This window comes from Gamsiella multidivaricata (assembly GCF_025024155.1).
Source record: "Gamsiella multidivaricata strain RSA 2152 chromosome Unknown BC939scaffold_15, whole genome shotgun sequence".
Classification (NCBI taxonomy): Eukaryota; Fungi; Mortierellomycota; class Mortierellomycetes; order Mortierellales; family Mortierellaceae; genus Gamsiella; species Gamsiella multidivaricata.
In genome coordinates, this window is record NW_026251723.1 from 399,000 (window position 1) to 416,011 (window position 17,012).

A 17,012-nucleotide genomic window follows, 5' to 3' on the forward strand; every position below is an offset into this window, starting at 1 on the left:
CATCCCTCTTCGGTTGCTGAAGATTGTTAATCATTGCATAGAGGATCAAAACTACTAAAGCTCTTTGAAAGGATTTAATGATATTCTTTAGAGCTAAAGCTATGTTTGTTTGTGTTATGTGATGAGTGCAAGAAGAAGAAAAGATGTTGCATTGTTAGTCGCAAAACTGCGGCTTTCCTAGTATTGTTTCAAGTGCTAACCGAAAGCACTGAAAGCTACAAGTCGACATGCGCTACTCTTGAGAACTTTGAGGATTCCGAGCGCTCTCCTTTTGCGTGTTACTTCTATTACTTGAGATACATACTCTGGTACCATTTACAAGATATTTATAAAAGGCCAAGAGGCCGCTCTCAATTCCTGGAACCTATCCATAACGTCACCTGTACTGGTCTCATGCGCTGACAAGTATAATTACTGAGTCCTTTGTGTTTGTTAAGGTTGACATGAAATTTGAGGCCTCTTTGATCCGTTTTCATCTAGGAAGCAAATTAATGCAACATATGCATAGGAGATGAGTAGACACGCAATAGTTTGTATACAGCCAGGTAGGGTTGCGATCTTGGTGGTGGTGGTGAAAATGCAGAGAGACCTAACCGAGTGTGGCCTGCTTGGTCGATGAAGTGAGCGTGTTGCAGGCCTGGTGCATAACTGCACAACTGGGGGTGGTACTGCTGGCCGCTTAGCTTCGCTTTAAGCATTTTGATATCAATATTGCAAAAAAAAGCATATGCTTGCAGGTCGCAATATCCAGACTCTACCTGGCACCTAACGAAGCAATGCTGCTACAAGCATCGACACAAAACGAGCTGGTTCAAAGTACGACTTGCAACATGAGGCAAGGACAAGGCAATCATAGCTGTGAGTTTAGGCCAAGGGAGACCTGCTCGGCGCGCAAATTTGTTGCATACTGGTGCATCGTGGGCTCCTTCGCGCGCGCATCGACATGCCGGATAGGAAATTATATTTGAAGACGAAACAGACTACGCCCAAAAGAGTACCGCACACGTGGCAGAGTGATCTGGTTCAAATTGAATGCAGAAAACAGCATGAGCGATGCACCTGGTCCGTCCTTGTTCCTCATGAGCCCTGCTTTTCCCACACTTGTTTCTTTGTTATCTTTGTAAAGTAAAGTAAAGTGAATAGGGCAGCCCCCAAGAGGCCAAGAATCCCCAGCTAGCTTTAAGGCCACTGCAAGCTGTAGCTGGTGGTCAAGCACCTCAAGGGAGCGCTTACGCGCCTTGCTAGACCGGCACGAAGACTTTAGGGAAAAAAGAAAGAGAGGGAGGGTGGTCTTTTTATACCGCACAGGAGGTAGTCGCTAGTGAAACAACTGATCACTGATCTGATCGTTGGACCGCATTGGCCGGTTGATAATTGTGGGACCCTCGATCCAAAGACGCAGCAGTCAAATTACATGCCCGAGACAGCGCATGACTTCTGTTCAGCAGTATTATCGAGTGAGTTTTGCAGCGGTCAAGGAAGGACCCTTCCAGGCACACACGCACACACACGCACATAATCAAACAACGCTGCAGACATCCTGCTTCCTTCACTGCTCCACTGCTCCACTGCTCTGGACCTGCAAGAGTCCGTTTGCTAGTCAACACAGTTCACCACATCGAGTTGGAGTATGAACCTTGACCACTCTGACATCTCATAGTACCTGAGCCCACTCTTTGATTTGTTTACTTCGCACATTGTTTTGCTCTCTGCTTCGCCTATCAGTGTCCCTGATCCACCCAAGAGCAGCAGTAGCCATACAGTTGCAGCGGACCACCACAGAGGCCAGCAGAGTTTCAGAAAGATATGTCTTCAGGGCCCAGTCTTTGTCATTTTCTCTTGTGAATAAGAAGCGCCTGTGTGTGACTTCTCGCTTCTTAACTGGCTTCCTGTGCTTGCTCTTGCACAGACTGCTCTTCGTGTAGTCTCTGCTCCCGTCTGCTTCGAAAGAGACGCGGCAGCAACCATGCACCGTCCACTCAGAGCGAGAGCCTCAGTCCAGTCGATCCCAGTCTAGCACGTTGCCTAACGCATCGGGCCTTTCGTGCCCTGTCGAGTCCCTCCATTCCTCCCACTCCTCTCCTCTCCCCTCCTTCCCCCAGCCATCGCCCCACTCGAACCTTTCATCACCTCCCTTGCCGCCAATGATTGCCCCTACCTCATCAAAAAAATACCCTCTCGTTCGAGTGCCTTTGTGCACTTTGTCACCTTTTGCATGAGTCGTCTTGCGGACCAGTGACCTCGAGGCTGAAGGGCTGTCAAACTCAGTTGGGATTGAGTGCCTGCTGTGCTGGTCACCCAGTGCTGCACCCTAGACAGCTCTCTCTCCTCCACCCTCCTTGCTCCTGTGGCCCAACCAAAGCGCTTACTCTTTGCTGTGTTCAGGGACCCTATAAATCGTCGACAGCCCATACTCTGCTTTGCTCGCTCGGATAGATGCACGGTTTTATGCTGAGACACCACCCTCGCCGCTTTCTCCGATTCTGGGTTCAATCCAAGTCCATCGTCCTGGTGGGGCTCGACTACGGTCGTCCGAAGGGGCACTCGCCAACACACAGGGCAGCAGGTTGTGAGACCCGGAGCGGAGACATCATGTTCAAGGGCCTGCTCGGCGGTCCTGATCCTAAGAAGGGACTCTGGAGTGGACGCGCAACTGAGACGGCTTCTTTGAGGCAGCACATCAGCAGACCTATGATTGGAAAACACTATTGCCACATGGAAAACGAAGGTACGTTGCACGCGTCCTCTTGGATAAAGAGAAGCATGCGTGTTGAGTCTAAGAGCAAACAGCGATATACTCACGCACTATTTAACTGGTCCCTTCGCAATATCAGGCCTAGTAATGCTCCCAATCTAGACGCCAAGGGAAAGAGAGCTCGCCGTTCGATCAGGGGTCCTAGTCCTAGGCTCGACACACGCAAAGGGACGAATGCGTCATGTGTTCAAGGTAGTGGTGGAACAGGTAAGGAGGAGGTAGGGAGCGGTGCTGGCTGTTACCACAGAGCAGACCACCCTCCCTCAGCCCAGGGGCGACAGCCTTCGCGAAGCCTCGAGATTGCCGGCTGTGGGCTCGGCTCATTTGCGGGGATGGCCAATGTGCACGGGGCACAAAGGGGAGAGAGCAAATGAGGTTATGTCATAGAGGATGTGGAAGAATGATGAGCGGGGCAGCAGAAGAGTGCAGGTGATGACCAGTGGATGGACTCAAGAGGGGGTACAAGAGGAGCGCGGGAGAGCTAGTAGTGGGCCATGCAAGGTTCAGCTCGAGCTTGAACTGCCATCGTGGTAAGCGTCATTCCTCCTATATAGTTCTATGGCATTGCGAGTTTCTTTCTTTGCTAATGTCTTTTTGTTGTTGTGAACACTTGAACGCTAGGAAGCCCTGCACCCGATGCCATGGTAGAGTCAAGGCTTGTCGCCGCATGAGGACATGCTCTTCGAAGCCGTTGCTCCTAGACCAGCGCTCCAGTCACCAACCGCGACGTCGTTAACAATATCAGCAAGAACTGATGCCTCGGCTACTGACACACCAGTTTACGCCTGTAAGGTCAAGCCAGCGCGGCATCAAGATATCGCTGTCATTGAAATTGATAGCCAAGACGAAAAGTGGCAGCTGCAATGGCAATGGAATGGCGTACATAAGATATGAACCAATACCGGGCTTGATGCACACGCAAGGAAGTGTCCGAGAGAGCATCCGAATAACATTGGGCACTGTATAGATCGGCATCGCAGTGATCCCGAGGAATTAAAAAAGGCAATATGGATGCTGAGATCCTTGTGTCCAATGTTTAACGAAGCAATAGCGCTCGCTTATATCGATATAGAACGATACAGAACAGTCAATTCAAAGCGCGATCTGTAATACGACTCTTGAGAGGCCCAAGGAGAGGACACTAACAGCTGTGAAGCGAAGATAAGAGAGACTTCTGTCGTTATGGCCATCTAAGAAGAGAGCGCCTAATTGGCGCATGAATTCGTTGCATACTGCTGCATTGTGGGCTCCTCCTTCGCGCGCATGCAATCCATTCTATGGGTGCTTCATTTGTCTCGACATGCTGGCTAGGGATTTACCTGGACAACAGTCTCTTTCATTATCGTCAAGTGGCATGCAATACTCATGATTACCACACAAGGTTGCATTAAATATTATGAAGAAAAGGTTCTGAAAATCATCGATCCCTCCTTATGAGTCCGTCGCATGGCATTGTTGATTAGGGGTCAATGTCTATGCAGCTCGAATGCTGTGCAGCAGTTGCTTGTACAAGATCGTCTGTTCAACCAAGCTGTGTCTCTTTTAGGATTTTGGAGAAACCTTATTCGCATAAGATGAATGGAGGAAGCTTTCACTCGGTCTTGAAGGATGGTACAGAGCATGGGGTGTTTTTATCAAGCGATAGAAGAGTGAAGGATACAGATGGATAGAGACATAAATATTAAGGTCGGTGTTTGGTACACAAGAAATGTCGCGCAAAATGAACGTGAAGAATGGCACTGTGATGCCCTATAAAGTCGGCCTCTCGAAGCAGATTACACATACAAGAAAAGAACCTTCGCTTTTGATATATTGGTGTGTTGTTGCAAATGTTTAAATGAATGTACTTACCCCTGTCACGGTGCTTTCACTAAAGACGCTTCCACGACTTCTTTGAGATCACTAACTATCTCAGTATGTTATTCAGCTAGATCGAAACACACAGCTCTTGCTCGGACGATGGCCTCGGTTCACAGCTATTCAACCCCAAACTTGACCATGACAGTAACACCCATGCATCTCCCCTTGGGGATATGAATCTTGGCATCATACTTTCGACGCTTGTTTCCGCGGTGCGCGCCATCGCCTGAGTCAGTCCCGTCACCGGAGCTGTCGGAGCTGGAGTCGAAATTGAAATCGAAACTTCCGGTCTCGTTGGCCTCCTGGCGCCCTCCCGACTGTTCCTACTCATAGCAACTATGCACTTTAGTTTGAGGAACGATCTTCAACAACGCCACCAACTGTTCAGGCAAGGGTTGTCATGGTCATGCTCGACGAAGAAATTATTTACTTGTTCATTATTATCGCCAAAAAAAAACGACACGATGCGAGTTATCTGGCCCGAGGCCGCACTTTCAGACATGGATTTATTTTCTGGGCTCGCTTGACTGGCTTGCTGAGCTTGCTCGTCATTGACGGTCTGGTTCTTCTGGGTCGGTTGACTCTGTGGGCTGGGCAAAGTATCCTGTCCCAGCTTTGTACGGTTTCCCTAAGCAAAGGCCATGAGTTTTTTCATGCGTTTCTGACGCGATGGTGGGGGAAGGAGAGACTCAAGAATGGGAGATGGGTTGTGGGGTCTCTCAACTTGGAACGATATGATTTGTGGATGCAATGGATGCTCATTTAATGGAAGAGGAGGGGAAGAGAAGAGAGAGGAAGCGAGAAGGGTAAGGAAGACGGAGGAAGGAAAGAACAGAAACTGAGGATCGAGGTTTCAATTACGGTCACCCTCCATCTCATGTGGTGCGGACAATTCTCTGCATTTACAAACGCGTTTTGGCTGTGGACTCGATCCAAGCGTTGTATGGTGCATAGACTACTTATGGGCTTGTAACAGGCAGCTGCAGACTCCGAAGCCTGCGATCGCTGCATGGGGGAGCTGTTTCGAAATATTCCGTACATGGTAGGGCTTCAGCTTCGTTTGTCTTCTTATTATCCCTTCTCGAGCGCAGCCCAAGACGCGTCGTGCGTCGTGGAAGGAAAAATGTGCTGTGCCCACGACGAAACTTAAAAAAAACAGTCTTATTTGTTGTTGCGGATTTTTTTTTTTTTTTTTTTTTTTGCCTCTCGCTCAGTCCAGACATCTTTTTCACACACACTTCTCATTCCAACCGCCGCCACTCAAAGGAGCAATCGCTTTACCATGGACGCATACTACAACCAACAGCACATGCAAGGAGCGGGGCAAGCAGCAGGACAAGCAGCAGGGCAAGGAGCAGGGCAGCAGCAGCAGCAGCAAGAGTATTCAGGATATTCAGTAGATCATATGGCATATCAACATCAATACTATCAGTATTACCAATATCAACAACAACAACAGCAGCAGCAGCAATATACGTCTTCAGCAAGCTCAGCACTGACCGCCTCGGCTACAGTTCTTCCTCCATCATACAGTACCCCGTTGCCGCCCTCAAAGCTGAGGCAGAGCAGCAACAACCGGCGACCGCAAAATACCAGCAACCAGCTCTCACAGTACCAGGCCCAGTATCAGTCTTCGACACAGCTTGGCGCTGCGGCCGCATCTGCAGCTGCAGTTGCTTTGCTTCAGTTTGGATACTCAGGTTCTAATATTGTAGCAAGTTCGGGCTCAGCGGCAATGACTACTTCTGGCACATTGGCGAATGTTGTAGGTGATTCCTCCAACCCGGACGAATGGTATTCGAATTACCAAACACCCACAGTTCAACAAAGGATGGCCGTGACAATGGCTATGAACGCCTCTCCACACGAGCGCGCATCCTTTGGGAACCAGAATGGACGTCGAAACATTTTCAACGGTCAACATCCACGACAGAATCAACAGCAAAGACAGGGAAGGAACAATAATAGTAATCAGCGAGGCAAACAGCAGCATCGACCGAAACCAGATCAAGCCAAGGAACAGAATGCGGCAATCGAGGGTGTTGAGGACAGAGACGCCTCAGGATTCCACTGCGATGCTTGTGGTGTGACATTTCACGAGGAGGCAAAGATGAAGATCCATGTTGCAGCACACAGGTCGTGTCCGGATTGCCAGTATACGGCTTCGCCTAGTCTCGTGAGTGAGCATCGGAAACTTGTCCATTCTCCGAAGTCTGACGAAGCGGGCGGGTCATCTACACCTGCATCCACATCAGCATCAGCTTCGGCTTCAACATCGCCGCCCACGGCGTCAGCTACATCTGCACCAACGACAAAGCCTGCGTTGCAATCAAACCACAATGTAATCAGGAACAAAAGGCCAGCTGCACAGGTCGACCCAGGAATGCTGCATCCCCTTACTCCGGTTTTGAATACTCCAGAAGATATTGCCGCCTGGATTGCTCAGCGGCGGAAAGCATGGCCCACAGAAGCTAATATTCAGAAAAGAGTACGTTGACAGCCTTTGTCTCATATCTGCACGCGCCTCTAACAGTTTACGCGCCCAACACTTATCAGTATATTTTATTTGTTATTTGCATTAGGAGCAGGAGAGGCAAGAGATGATTGCGAAGGGTCAGATCGTGGATGAGCACTCCACAAAAGGATTTAATAACCGAGATAAACGAGGCAGGAACAATAATAACAACAACCACAATAACAAACGGGATCAACGGCCAGCGGCTATTCAGGAAGCCTATGGTGTTCCCACAAAAAAACCAAAGACGGAGGGCGCTGCGGGCGACGGAATGGTCGCATATGCATCATCGAATGAACACAGTGAAGAGGACGAAGATGTTAACGATATTATGGACCCGATAAAGGATGCTGTCACGTCCAAGGATCCCAGCGTTATTGGCAAGGTCCTCCTGCCACGAGATAAATCTACTAGGCCAAAGACACCATGCAAATACTTTTTGCGGGGCAATTGTACTCGTGGCGACAAGTGCACCTTCTCGCACGATCCATCACTGACGGTACGCTACTGAGAGTCGTATGGACGAATGTTATTTCTACGATTGCTAAGCTAGTTTTCCTAACATAGCTTTTCTGTCACATCTTTATTATCTAGAACAAGATCAAGAAGCCCAACCCTGTCTCGAACATGAAAAGAGTCTTTAGAACCCGACCATCATTACTTCAAATGGTACTGCTCTTATCTTCATTTTTTCAAGCTGTCGATATCTTGCTCCAACTCGACCAAGAATCGCATCTCTAACCTTCATACATCTATTTCTTCACAGCTTTTGTCGGGAGAAATCAAAGAGGAAAAGAACAGGCTGCTGGAAGCCATGCGCTACATTGTGGAAAGCAACTTTTTTGAAAAGCAGGAGCCATCCGGCACACTCGTTGAGGAGGTCGCATAGAGAAGGCACCGGATCAGTCTTCGGTATGATAGACAATAAGGATGGATCAGAAAAAAATATATATGTATTATTTTGCCGAGAAAAATAGGGTATTATATTGTTTCTATAATGCGATGATCATAATCAGCAGGATGATGAGGACCATTATCAGGATGCCAATGCAGCACGACGACTTGGATTCTAGAAATGGCAGTGCAAAGAAAGAGCATCAGTGAAGGTCGTCTTTAAACTGCATATAAGCAAATTCAAGTTGAGAATAAGCGCCATACCTTCGTTCTGTTTGATGAAATGGTTCATACGCTTCATGGCCTTTTGCAAGCTGCCAGAGGTCCGATCGACATGCTCGTCCAGATCATCAAGTAGCATGGATTGATCCTGCAGTTCACCGTTCATCGTCGTTGCGATCTCCCTCATATTCAAGACCGTATGCATAACGCCGTCCAGTTGCTGGTCCTGCTCCTGCATCAGCATCTATCGATCACAATATATTTATGGCATTTCCTTCAGTACAATTGTATAGAGGATAATGAGCTGTGAGAGACTAGTACCGTTTGATGAAGCTCGGCTTACCTGTTGCTGTAATGCCTCCTGTTCTATGAATTTGGTGTTGCTGTACATCATATTTTCCCTCCTCGTCGGTTTCTGGTATCCTCGCGGACTCGAAGTTCCTGCCCCTTCCAATAACGCCAACCGATCCAGCTGATCGCTTCCTATCTTAACGGGTTTCTCCAGAGTGGTCTTCATATCCTGGACTTTTCGCCTTGTCTGATCCACAAACTGTTTCCTGGCCGTGGTCTCTCTCGTAGTCAGATTGAATCGCTGCGGGTTCTCCGTGACCGCCTTGACGGCATCATCCAGGTCTTCGAGATCTTGTTCGATATTGCCAAGGATCCCGAGCAGCTCTTCCTTGGTCTTCACGAGCTCTTCGTTTTCGGCGGAGGTGACGGTTTGGAGGATACGGCGCCAACTTTCGAAGAGCTGTGATGCATTGCTGAGAGATGACAGTACTTCGCTAAAAATAATAGGTAAAGGCAGAAATGTAGTGATATGGATAAAAAGAGAACGGTTAGGGTCCAAGTTGATTGGATATGACATGGCTCTTTCTATGCCCAAACGAGAGGTTACTTTTTGATAAGAATGAATGGGTCCTCCATGGCTGATTATGTGTTGAATGGGCACTGTTGTTCTAATGCTTGTGTACTTGAGTCCTTGGTTGATGCGTCCTGATGTTGAGTGCCCTTTCTTTCGCTGTAGGTTGAGTCGGTTAGTATATATGCAGCGGTGATGACGGTTGGGTTGAATGCTTTGAAAGTGATGCCTGGCTTCCTTGCCTGGGCGGATACTTTCTAGTATGCACGTGATATTACCTGTAATGTTTGCTATCACAAAAAAAAAAAAAAGCTTTGGGTTCTTTCCTTACTTTCAGGATTCATTGCAGCAACATGTCGGACGCGGGAGACAACCACAACACGGACCCAATGGAGGAAGAAGCTCAGGTCATGCTTGGATTCGCGGAGCCAGTGGATCTCGATGAGCATGGACCATTGCTCGCCGAGAACTTTTGTTCAAAGATTGGTGGTTTCCCAGTAGGTTCAAGGACTTTTTCTCCTTTTAATTTTGGTGGCAAACCACTCTTTGGGCACTCGAAGTCCGAATAGGACATCTAACCATTAACTTATGCTGTCTACTATTTATCTTCATGGAAATAGCTTTGGCTGAACCCTGAACACGCCCTGGATACTAAGGAGATATTGTGTGAACAATGTCAAAAACCTATGACATTTTTGCTGCAGGTGAGTGAGATTCGAATTTTTGTTTTTCGGCCCGTCAGCTGTTGTCAAGACCCAATTCTAAAGAAGAAAAGAATACGAACCTCCATTTGACGGTTTACTAACGGCCATGGTAGCTGTATTCGCCAGAAGATCATCCTGCGGAAGCGTTTCATCGTGTGATCTATGTGTTCTGCTGCAAGGATGGAGCGTGTCACAAGAAATTGCCCAGGGGATGGTAAGCCAAGCACTTTTTTTTTGTTGCCAAGAAAACAATCAATTGCCCTACTCTGTCAATCCGTTTAACATTTCCCTCGTTATGGCCTCATACTTCGTAGCTTTAAGGTTGTCAGGAGTCAGCTCGGGCAGTATAACCCATACTATACACCAGTGGCCCATGACGACGAAAATGCCGCCGAGGAGAACGCTGGATGGGAACCATTCCCAAGCAGCAGACATGGTATGCTGACTGGGCTTCAGATATTAGGAACGGGGTCAATTCGAGGTTGCTTGATCACGGTTCTGGATCTCAATAACTCAGTCATATCAACCTCCACTTTGATTTATCGACTCCGTTCTCAAACGTAGCCAAGACTTGCTTCGTATGCGGAATGTACGGACCAAAGATCTGTTCCAAGTGCCATAAAGTATCTTACTGCGGTCCCGAACATCAGGCGATCCATTGGACTAAGGGACTTCACAAACAGCTCTGTGGCACCAATCCCCCTGCTTCGCCCTCGCCGGCGCTCGACTCTGATCTAGCTGAGCTCTCAATATCCAGCAAAACTACATCAGCACAGCAGGAAAAAATCGAGGAGGATCAGGGCGACTATAGCGATGATAAGAACACAACTGAAAAGAAGATAAAGAGTAAGAGTCTAACCCAGACGTTGACAAAGGAGCAACAGGAGTATGCCAACAAGCTGGATATCGATTACAGGTTAGTCGAGCGGATGAACCGGTTTCCGGAGCTGGAGATCATCAGCGAGGCTGAGGTGTTTGATCAGGAAGCGATCGAGGAAGGTCTGGTGAACGAGAGTTCGGGGGATGAACAGGAGGCCGAGGAAGGATGGGAGGAGAAGGCTGCGGCGTTGAAGGCCAAGAGGGAGAAGAAGGCCGCGGCACTCGCCAAGAAGAACGGAGGTGGCAATGTGAGCAATTCGCTGGCGACTGCAGAGACTTCGATGAATGCCTTGGTTCCTGTGGGAGATGAGGTATATGAGAACACAAGGACGGATATTGATGCGGCTTTCTTGACTTTTCAGAAGAGGACTGCTCTGTATCCAGATCAGGTTCTGAGGTAAATTGGAGAATGCCGCTGTTATGATGATGGCTCAAGGTTGCCGTTTTTTTTTTTTTTTTTTTTTTTTTTTTGGCAGTGACCTAACGCGAAAGGCTTTATGATAGATATGCGCGCATTGAGTATGAGACCACGAACCCGGAGCCCCTGTACGTCAGCAATAGTGGCGTTCCCAAGCCTGAAGACATTCCCCCATGCCCGGACTGCGGTCAGGAGCGGACATTTGAGTTCCAGGTACGAATCAATATTGCTACTCCTCTTTATGTCAATCCTTTGCGACTGTAACTGACAATTTTACGCGCCTACGATTTTTTTTTTTTTATTACCTCATAGATCTTGCCTCAGCTATTGAACCATCTCGCGATTGATCACTCTTCTTCGGACGCATTAGATTTCGGCACTGTGCTTGTGTATTCGTGTAAGGACAACTGTTATGTCAAGGGCAAGCATTATCAGCACGAGGTTGCGCTGGTGCAGCACTTTTCAGAAGATGGCATGCAGGGCGGTAACATGATCTCGGGACCCAACGTTTCTGTCTCGTCAAAGTAAAAAAAAAAAAAAAAAAAAAAAAAAGCAGCAGCAGCACTCTGCTCGCCAACTTATAAAGCATTTCAAAGGAGTAATAAAGGCATTCTTTCATTCATCCAACCATTCGGTGTAGCGCACAGTTCTCTCTGAATCTTTTCCGTGTTGTCGTTTCATTCTTGCAAATTTAATACAAATTCTAATGTTACAGTTCATGTGTATGGCAGAAGTAGCTCGTGCAATTCATCCTCTACCCAATCATGGGCCCCTGAATGACCGGGATCCGCGCCTGGGCTTGGAATTCCTTCTGTATCCTCTTTGTCCTCTTCGCCGTCTTCCTCTCATCAATCGCCTGTAACCGCTTGAGTTTGGCCTCGACGGGTTCCTCTTGCATATTGACCAACCACGACAGGGACCCCTCGATCAACAATCCCAAGGCGATAAAACATCCGAGAAAGTGGTAGACCATCATGAGTTCACATGGTCCTGTGCCGAGTCCTTCAGCGGTATGGCATTGTGCGGCCCATTGTACGTCCGATAGGGACTCTTGTTGTGTAACAGGACTAGGAGGCGCGATGCTAGTAGGCGTGGCGGTTGGTTGGGAGGTTGCTGTTGTTGTTAAGGTTGTGAAGGCGATTGAGGTTATGGCAGTGGGTTCCCCAGATGGGAAGAGCGTATAACCCACAATCGCGGCTGGGATCCCTGGTGGACCGACAGTCGCAGTAGGGGTGACAGTGGCGATGGATATTGATGATAGTAAGGAAGTAGTGGGGCCATATGAAGGTAAGGATGCAGCGGAGGGTCCGAGAAGTGGATCGTAGTTCATCCAGAGCAGGTCTGTAAACCAGAGGATACTAAGTGAAATCCAGATGAAGGACAGGAGCACAAGGATACAGAGGTTGAGGGTCTGGATGGTGCGGAAGAAGGGTTTGGCAGGGTGGACATGAAGGATGAAGATGAGGAGGGTAAGGACCATATAGATGTAGTCAATGGTTTGCATTGACGACCAGAGGGTTGTTGTATTGGAGGGTGATGATGACGGAGGCGGTGATATTGAAGAGGAGTTTGAGGTGACAGGAGTGGCAACCGAATTGGCGACGGCATTGGTGTTGCTATTGTAGCTCTTACTGAGCTGATCATGGTAGACGAAGAGGATGGGGAGAGAGGCGAGGGTGAGGAGGAGGACGAGGAGCCGGGTGGTGCGAAGTGCGAAGATATTCTTGAGGTGGCGAGCCCCGGACTCTGTCTCCCGGAGTGGCATCGTGCGAGGGAGTGCAACTCGCTTGGGAGCGTGGTGGAGTGCTAGAAGCAGACCAATGGGGATGACAAAAAGGGAATAGTAGAAGGAAGGGAGGAAGGAAAAGAAGGAAACAGGCTGTCGAGGGAGTCTAAAGGAAAGCGAAGGAGAGTCTAAGGGTCAAAAATGAATGGATCGAGACCAACGGGTGCTTCGGGCGCTACGGCTGGTGATGGGTGCTGGGTGCTGGGTGCTGAGTGCTGCTTGCTCGATGGTGCTGTGGTAAGCCCTTAGTCATTTCTTTCTCTTGCCTCCTTTTGGTCTAGCATTGTCCCGTCCAAGAGGATGTAAGCTGCATGCATGCCTAGTAATATAGTCTATACACAGATATGGCTCCCGTAGGACAAGGAAGACGGTACGCGTGCAGGACATGGCACAAGACAAAAAAAAGTTAAGCAACCGACTCAGGGGTAGGATGTCCCAGGCTGAAATAAGTTCTGAAACACCACTCGAAATACACTGTGTGCCAAAATCGGGCGCTCTCAAGTGGAATGCATTTGAAGGGCTCCTCCTATCACATAATCTCCGGTCAAGCGCTTATCCTTTTTTAAAGAAACTACGCTAGTCAATTCAGTAAACTGGGTTGGCAGTTCCCATGAAGAATGAAAAAGAACCTGGGCGTGCTGCCAACCTGGGTACATCCATGCTTGGCCCTGCAATCTATGTTCATGATACATGACATCAGTGAATCTAACACTCAGCCGATGGAATCACCTTGCCTTTCGACCCTGAAACTGGCAGTATCTCGTTATGAACCCTCGAGTCGAAACAGCGATCCAGGGGCATCGACACCAATGAATGGATAGCTACTGCTTCGTAACTGGTCTGTTAATCAATTAGCCATTTATTCCTAGTAGGCGACTGCTGATCTAGCAGTACTGGTGGAGCCACGACACCCATTGGAACTCTACCTCAGGGCGATGAGTCTTTAACAGATCCCTGATGAAGTCGCCCCTCCTCTCCAACGATATTCTGTTCCCATACACGATCCTCACACACTCCAGACTCGGCCACACATAATCAGACTGGTCAGTCCACAGATCCTGTTGGCCGGAAGATCGTGATTGGGGCGACGATGAGGATAACGATGGAGATATCGTGGTCAAGTTCCTAAGCACGTCCACCACATCTGACAACTGTCCTAGTCTCTCAACGCCCAAACCTATCCATGCGCCATCTTCAACCCCTTGCTCTGCTCCTGTATCAACGCTCGAAGGAACATTACACTTGAGTTCTTTCCGGTGTATCAAAGGCCACCATCCTGCAAACATGGCCCTCCACCGCAACCTCTGCGACCTCGTAACACTCGAGCGGCGCTTCGTCACCCACGGAAGAATATCCCTCATCCTAAACTGGCAGTCGTATTGCGAGATCGCGACCTTCTTTAACTCGCGTAACCTTGTCAACAGACAAAATCCGCCCTGTAGAGTCATGTTCAGCCGATATCCTCGAATCAACAGATCCTGTAATCGAGGACAGAATCGAGAGATGTACCCAAACACAATTCGGGACAGCTTTGGGGAGTTCTCCAGCACCGTAATGGAGGATAAATTGCCTGATGTAGACGAATGAGTCGACGACGACGACGCACTGGCCGAGGGATCTGCATAAGATGATCGAAAAGCGTTATTGTGCTGAAGATGTCTCCGTCGTGTGAACTCCAGATGCAGGGTCTTGAGATTCTGGCAGGCCCACACTCTTCGCGATGATGGTATCTGTGGAGAGGGCTTGGTGCTCGATGAAGGGTTGCTATCGTCAACTCCGTCGCTATCATCCTGCAGTAACTGATGGTATTCCTCCTGATCCGGCAAGACCCCGTTAAGATCCAAATTTTCGATATAGTACGCGATAGATCCAGCCCTCAGGTGCTCCAATGAGGGCGAATCGCACAAGAATTCGTGCAGCGCATTCCCCCATCGAGGTGTCCAGTCCGAAGAGGGCGTGATTTCGAGCGATGTCAGGTGGTTTGTGTAGATGTGCGGAGTGCCGCTGTCCAAGTAAATGTCGCGCGGCGCCCTTCGAGACGCACTCTGGACACAATTGTTCAAGTCGCGCAGGATTCCATCTGGAAGATCCCGCCAGACGACGCACCATCGTGACGCTCTCGGAAAGGAGCTCAGTATCGTTCGGATCTGAGAATCGGTGTAGCGGTGGTAGGCCCTCGTGAAGTGGAGCGATGTCAACTGGGGATACTGCAGGCCGATATCCTGAATGAAATCCATCCTGTCGCACGATATCCAGTCACCCATCGCTCGCGTTTCAGTACTGACAGGTGTGTGGACGTCAGCAGGAAGTGGTGCTTGGTCTGTAATGGCCATATGGATGGGTATAGTTGGCGTGGATGGCGGTGGCATTGTCTGTATCATAAGTTCATATAGATCAGGCGCTGCATCCAGGATCGTCCGCAGATCCGACTCCTTGAACAGCACGTCCTTGAGGCGCAAACGCTTCAGCTTAAGCGTTTCCAGACCTTTATTCGATGATAGCGCTGTTCCCGAGTCCAAGTCGCCATCTGTATGCGCTCCTGTACCTCCTTGCGAACTATCGACATAAGTCTCTGCAAAGAGTGTCATGACCAGTCTCGACCCCATGGAATGGGCCTCACACCCGACATGTAACTCCTCAAGTCGTGGGCATTGCCCCAGTACCAATCCAATCGGTAACCACTGGATTCGGAGATTCTTTAGCCATAGTCGGGTCAGCATACTTGTGTGTTGCAGCATCGGTTGTAGGAAGCACTCAAAATCGTCCAAGGTCTCTATCTCTAGCTCTAACAAGGACAGTTTCCTAGCTGTGGTAAGTCGCTGAACAGCGTCAAGAAGATCTGAGCGGGCCGTGCGTTGCAATGCCTCCATGGTCGTGGTCGTGACCTGTGTGACTGTAGCAGTTGTTTCCTCTGGAGGCATTGACGCCGTAAGAACAAAGGACCGATATGAGAGACGGCATCTCAACGTCGTCAAGTTCTCGAGTCGATTCGTCAGCCAGGCAGGGTCTGGAGTGATGCTTACGATTCTCTCGACAGTGGAAGAAGATAAACGTCTGCGTCTGTACCATCTTCGTGCCCGAGACGGATTATGGTTTTGGTCTGTGAGTGACTCAGGGGGTGCAGGAAGAGTGACGACCGCGACGGCCGGAGCGTCTGTCCATGTGAACTGGTGGACAAGCAAGGGTCGGCAGAGAGCATACCAGTCCTTGCAGACGAGAGAGGCGACTTGACGGATGCACTGTTGAGGTAGGAAGGAGAGGATGCGCTCCAGGATCTCAAGGACGGATATGGCTCTTGAGAAGGCTGTCAATGGTTTATCGGAGGCTGCACCCCACCTTCGCTGCCTCTGCTCCCTCGCTGTCGTGGTCAATTGCATACGTTGAGGTAGGTGTTTGGGTTCCTGTCCTTGTCCTTAGTTGACCGTCAACGGAAGTCCAATTGGTTGTTGGTGGTACAGTACGAATTTATATTGCCCCAATTGCTTTTTCAATCAATTGTATCCTACTGGACCTGAAAGGCGCAAGGTCCTAGAGTTTTGCAGCTCGATGCTTACAGTGGCGGTCGATGTCGCGTGTATGAATGAGGAAACGGAATGAATGAGGAGTGATGGTGGCAGAAAAGTAAAAAGAGAGGGAAAGAAGGGGGAGAGAGGAGAGGGCGCACGCACACACACCGAAGCTGTTCACACTCGGCCGACGTTACACCAAGATCGTAGCTAGTCCATGATAAACCTCTGACTACAGCAGAACAAACGCTCCAACGGCCGAGTAAAATTAGGGCTTTGGATACATACCATCTCTTTTGCACATTTGGCATGGAACTCCTGAACTCACATTAACCCATGTTCATCTTTTTTAATGGTATCTTTTCCGTCTTTATAGTGTCTACTTGACAACTGTTGCATTTCGAAATCAATAGAAGCAAGGCTTTCTGCATTGTGAATTTGGCGTGCAATCATCTGCAGGTTTTTTGGAGATTATTTCTGTTCTAGAAGAGAAGCATTCTTCTCCCCTAACATTTTACCACACAGCTGTTTTCTACAAGCTACGGCTTGCGGACCCAACGCTTGCACTAGGGTTGATTGTTTCGAAGACCACGGAGACCCATGCCCCTGCA

General features: G+C 49.0%; 6 protein-coding genes across 6 annotated transcripts; 3 read left to right on the forward strand and 3 right to left on the reverse strand.

Annotated features, from left to right (window-relative positions):
• Positions 1-2,592: 2,592 nt before the first annotated feature.
• Positions 2,593-3,649, forward strand: BC939DRAFT_474955 (uncharacterized protein; the record flags this gene model as incomplete). The annotated part of the gene is made up of 3 exons (XM_051558460.1): positions 2,593-2,728; positions 2,858-2,962; positions 3,534-3,649. The coding sequence occupies 3 exons, from the start codon at positions 2,593-2,595 to the stop codon at positions 3,647-3,649; spliced, it is 357 nt and encodes a 118-aa protein (XP_051414844.1).
• Positions 3,650-5,838: 2,189 nt separating this feature from the next.
• Positions 5,839-8,096, forward strand: BC939DRAFT_443985 (uncharacterized protein). Its single transcript, XM_051554611.1, has 4 exons — positions 5,839-7,103; positions 7,198-7,629; positions 7,725-7,799; positions 7,897-8,096. The coding sequence occupies exons 1-4, from the start codon at positions 5,898-5,900 to the stop codon at positions 8,017-8,019; spliced, it is 1,836 nt and encodes a 611-aa protein (XP_051414845.1). The 5' UTR covers positions 5,839-5,897; the 3' UTR covers positions 8,020-8,096.
• Position 8,097: 1 nt separating this feature from the next.
• Positions 8,098-9,316, reverse strand: BC939DRAFT_443987 (t-SNARE). Its single transcript, XM_051554612.1, has 4 exons — positions 9,145-9,316; positions 8,590-9,031; positions 8,289-8,490; positions 8,098-8,199 (listed from the first exon to the last, which is right to left on the reverse strand). The coding sequence occupies exons 1-4, from the start codon at positions 9,171-9,173 to the stop codon at positions 8,123-8,125; spliced, it is 750 nt and encodes a 249-aa protein (XP_051414846.1). The 5' UTR covers positions 9,174-9,316; the 3' UTR covers positions 8,098-8,122.
• A 68-nt stretch (positions 9,317-9,384) lies between these two features.
• BC939DRAFT_443988 (programmed cell death protein 2) lies at positions 9,385-11,656 on the forward strand. Its single transcript, XM_051554613.1, has 7 exons — positions 9,385-9,605; positions 9,729-9,812; positions 9,926-10,026; positions 10,127-10,248; positions 10,377-11,088; positions 11,196-11,322; positions 11,422-11,656. The coding sequence occupies exons 1-7, from the start codon at positions 9,462-9,464 to the stop codon at positions 11,635-11,637; spliced, it is 1,506 nt and encodes a 501-aa protein (XP_051414847.1). The 5' UTR covers positions 9,385-9,461; the 3' UTR covers positions 11,638-11,656.
• A 59-nt stretch (positions 11,657-11,715) lies between these two features.
• BC939DRAFT_443990 (uncharacterized protein) lies at positions 11,716-13,239 on the reverse strand. The gene has a single exon (XM_051554614.1). The coding sequence runs from the start codon at positions 12,872-12,874 to the stop codon at positions 11,864-11,866; it is 1,011 nt and encodes a 336-aa protein (XP_051414848.1). The 5' UTR covers positions 12,875-13,239; the 3' UTR covers positions 11,716-11,863.
• Positions 13,240-13,563: 324 nt separating this feature from the next.
• Positions 13,564-16,550, reverse strand: BC939DRAFT_443991 (uncharacterized protein). Its single transcript, XM_051554615.1, has one exon. The coding sequence runs from the start codon at positions 16,270-16,272 to the stop codon at positions 13,780-13,782; it is 2,493 nt and encodes an 830-aa protein (XP_051414849.1). The 5' UTR covers positions 16,273-16,550; the 3' UTR covers positions 13,564-13,779.
• Between the last annotated feature and the right edge of the window lie 462 nt (positions 16,551-17,012).

Coding starts and splice junctions, on each gene's coding strand:
- BC939DRAFT_443985 (XM_051554611.1), top strand. CDS start 5,898: ATGGACGCATACTACAACCAACAGCACATGCAAGGAGCGGGGCAAGCA. Junction 7,630..7,724: donor CGCACGATCCATCACTGACG/GTACGCTACTGA, acceptor TTTATTATCTAG/AACAAGATCAAGAAGCCCAA. Junction 7,800..7,896: donor GACCATCATTACTTCAAATG/GTACTGCTCTTA, acceptor ATTTCTTCACAG/CTTTTGTCGGGAGAAATCAA.
- BC939DRAFT_443987 (XM_051554612.1), bottom strand. CDS start 9,173: ATGGAGGACCCATTCATTCTTATCAAAAA. Junction 9,032..9,144: donor CCATTCATTCTTATCAAAAA/GTAACCTCTCGT, acceptor TATTATTTTTAG/CGAAGTACTGTCATCTCTCA. Junction 8,491..8,589: donor AGGAGGCATTACAGCAACAG/GTAAGCCGAGCT, acceptor TGTGATCGATAG/ATGCTGATGCAGGAGCAGGA.
- BC939DRAFT_443988 (XM_051554613.1), top strand. CDS start 9,462: ATGTCGGACGCGGGAGACAACCACAACACGGACCCAATGGAGGAAGAA. Junction 9,606..9,728: donor CAAAGATTGGTGGTTTCCCA/GTAGGTTCAAGG, acceptor TCATGGAAATAG/CTTTGGCTGAACCCTGAACA. Junction 9,813..9,925: donor CTATGACATTTTTGCTGCAG/GTGAGTGAGATT, acceptor CGGCCATGGTAG/CTGTATTCGCCAGAAGATCA.
- BC939DRAFT_443990 (XM_051554614.1), bottom strand. CDS start 12,874: ATGCCACTCCGGGAGACAGAGTCCGGGGCTCGCCACCTCAAGAATATC.
- BC939DRAFT_443991 (XM_051554615.1), bottom strand. CDS start 16,272: ATGCAATTGACCACGACAGCGAGGGAGCAGAGGCAGCGAAGGTGGGGT.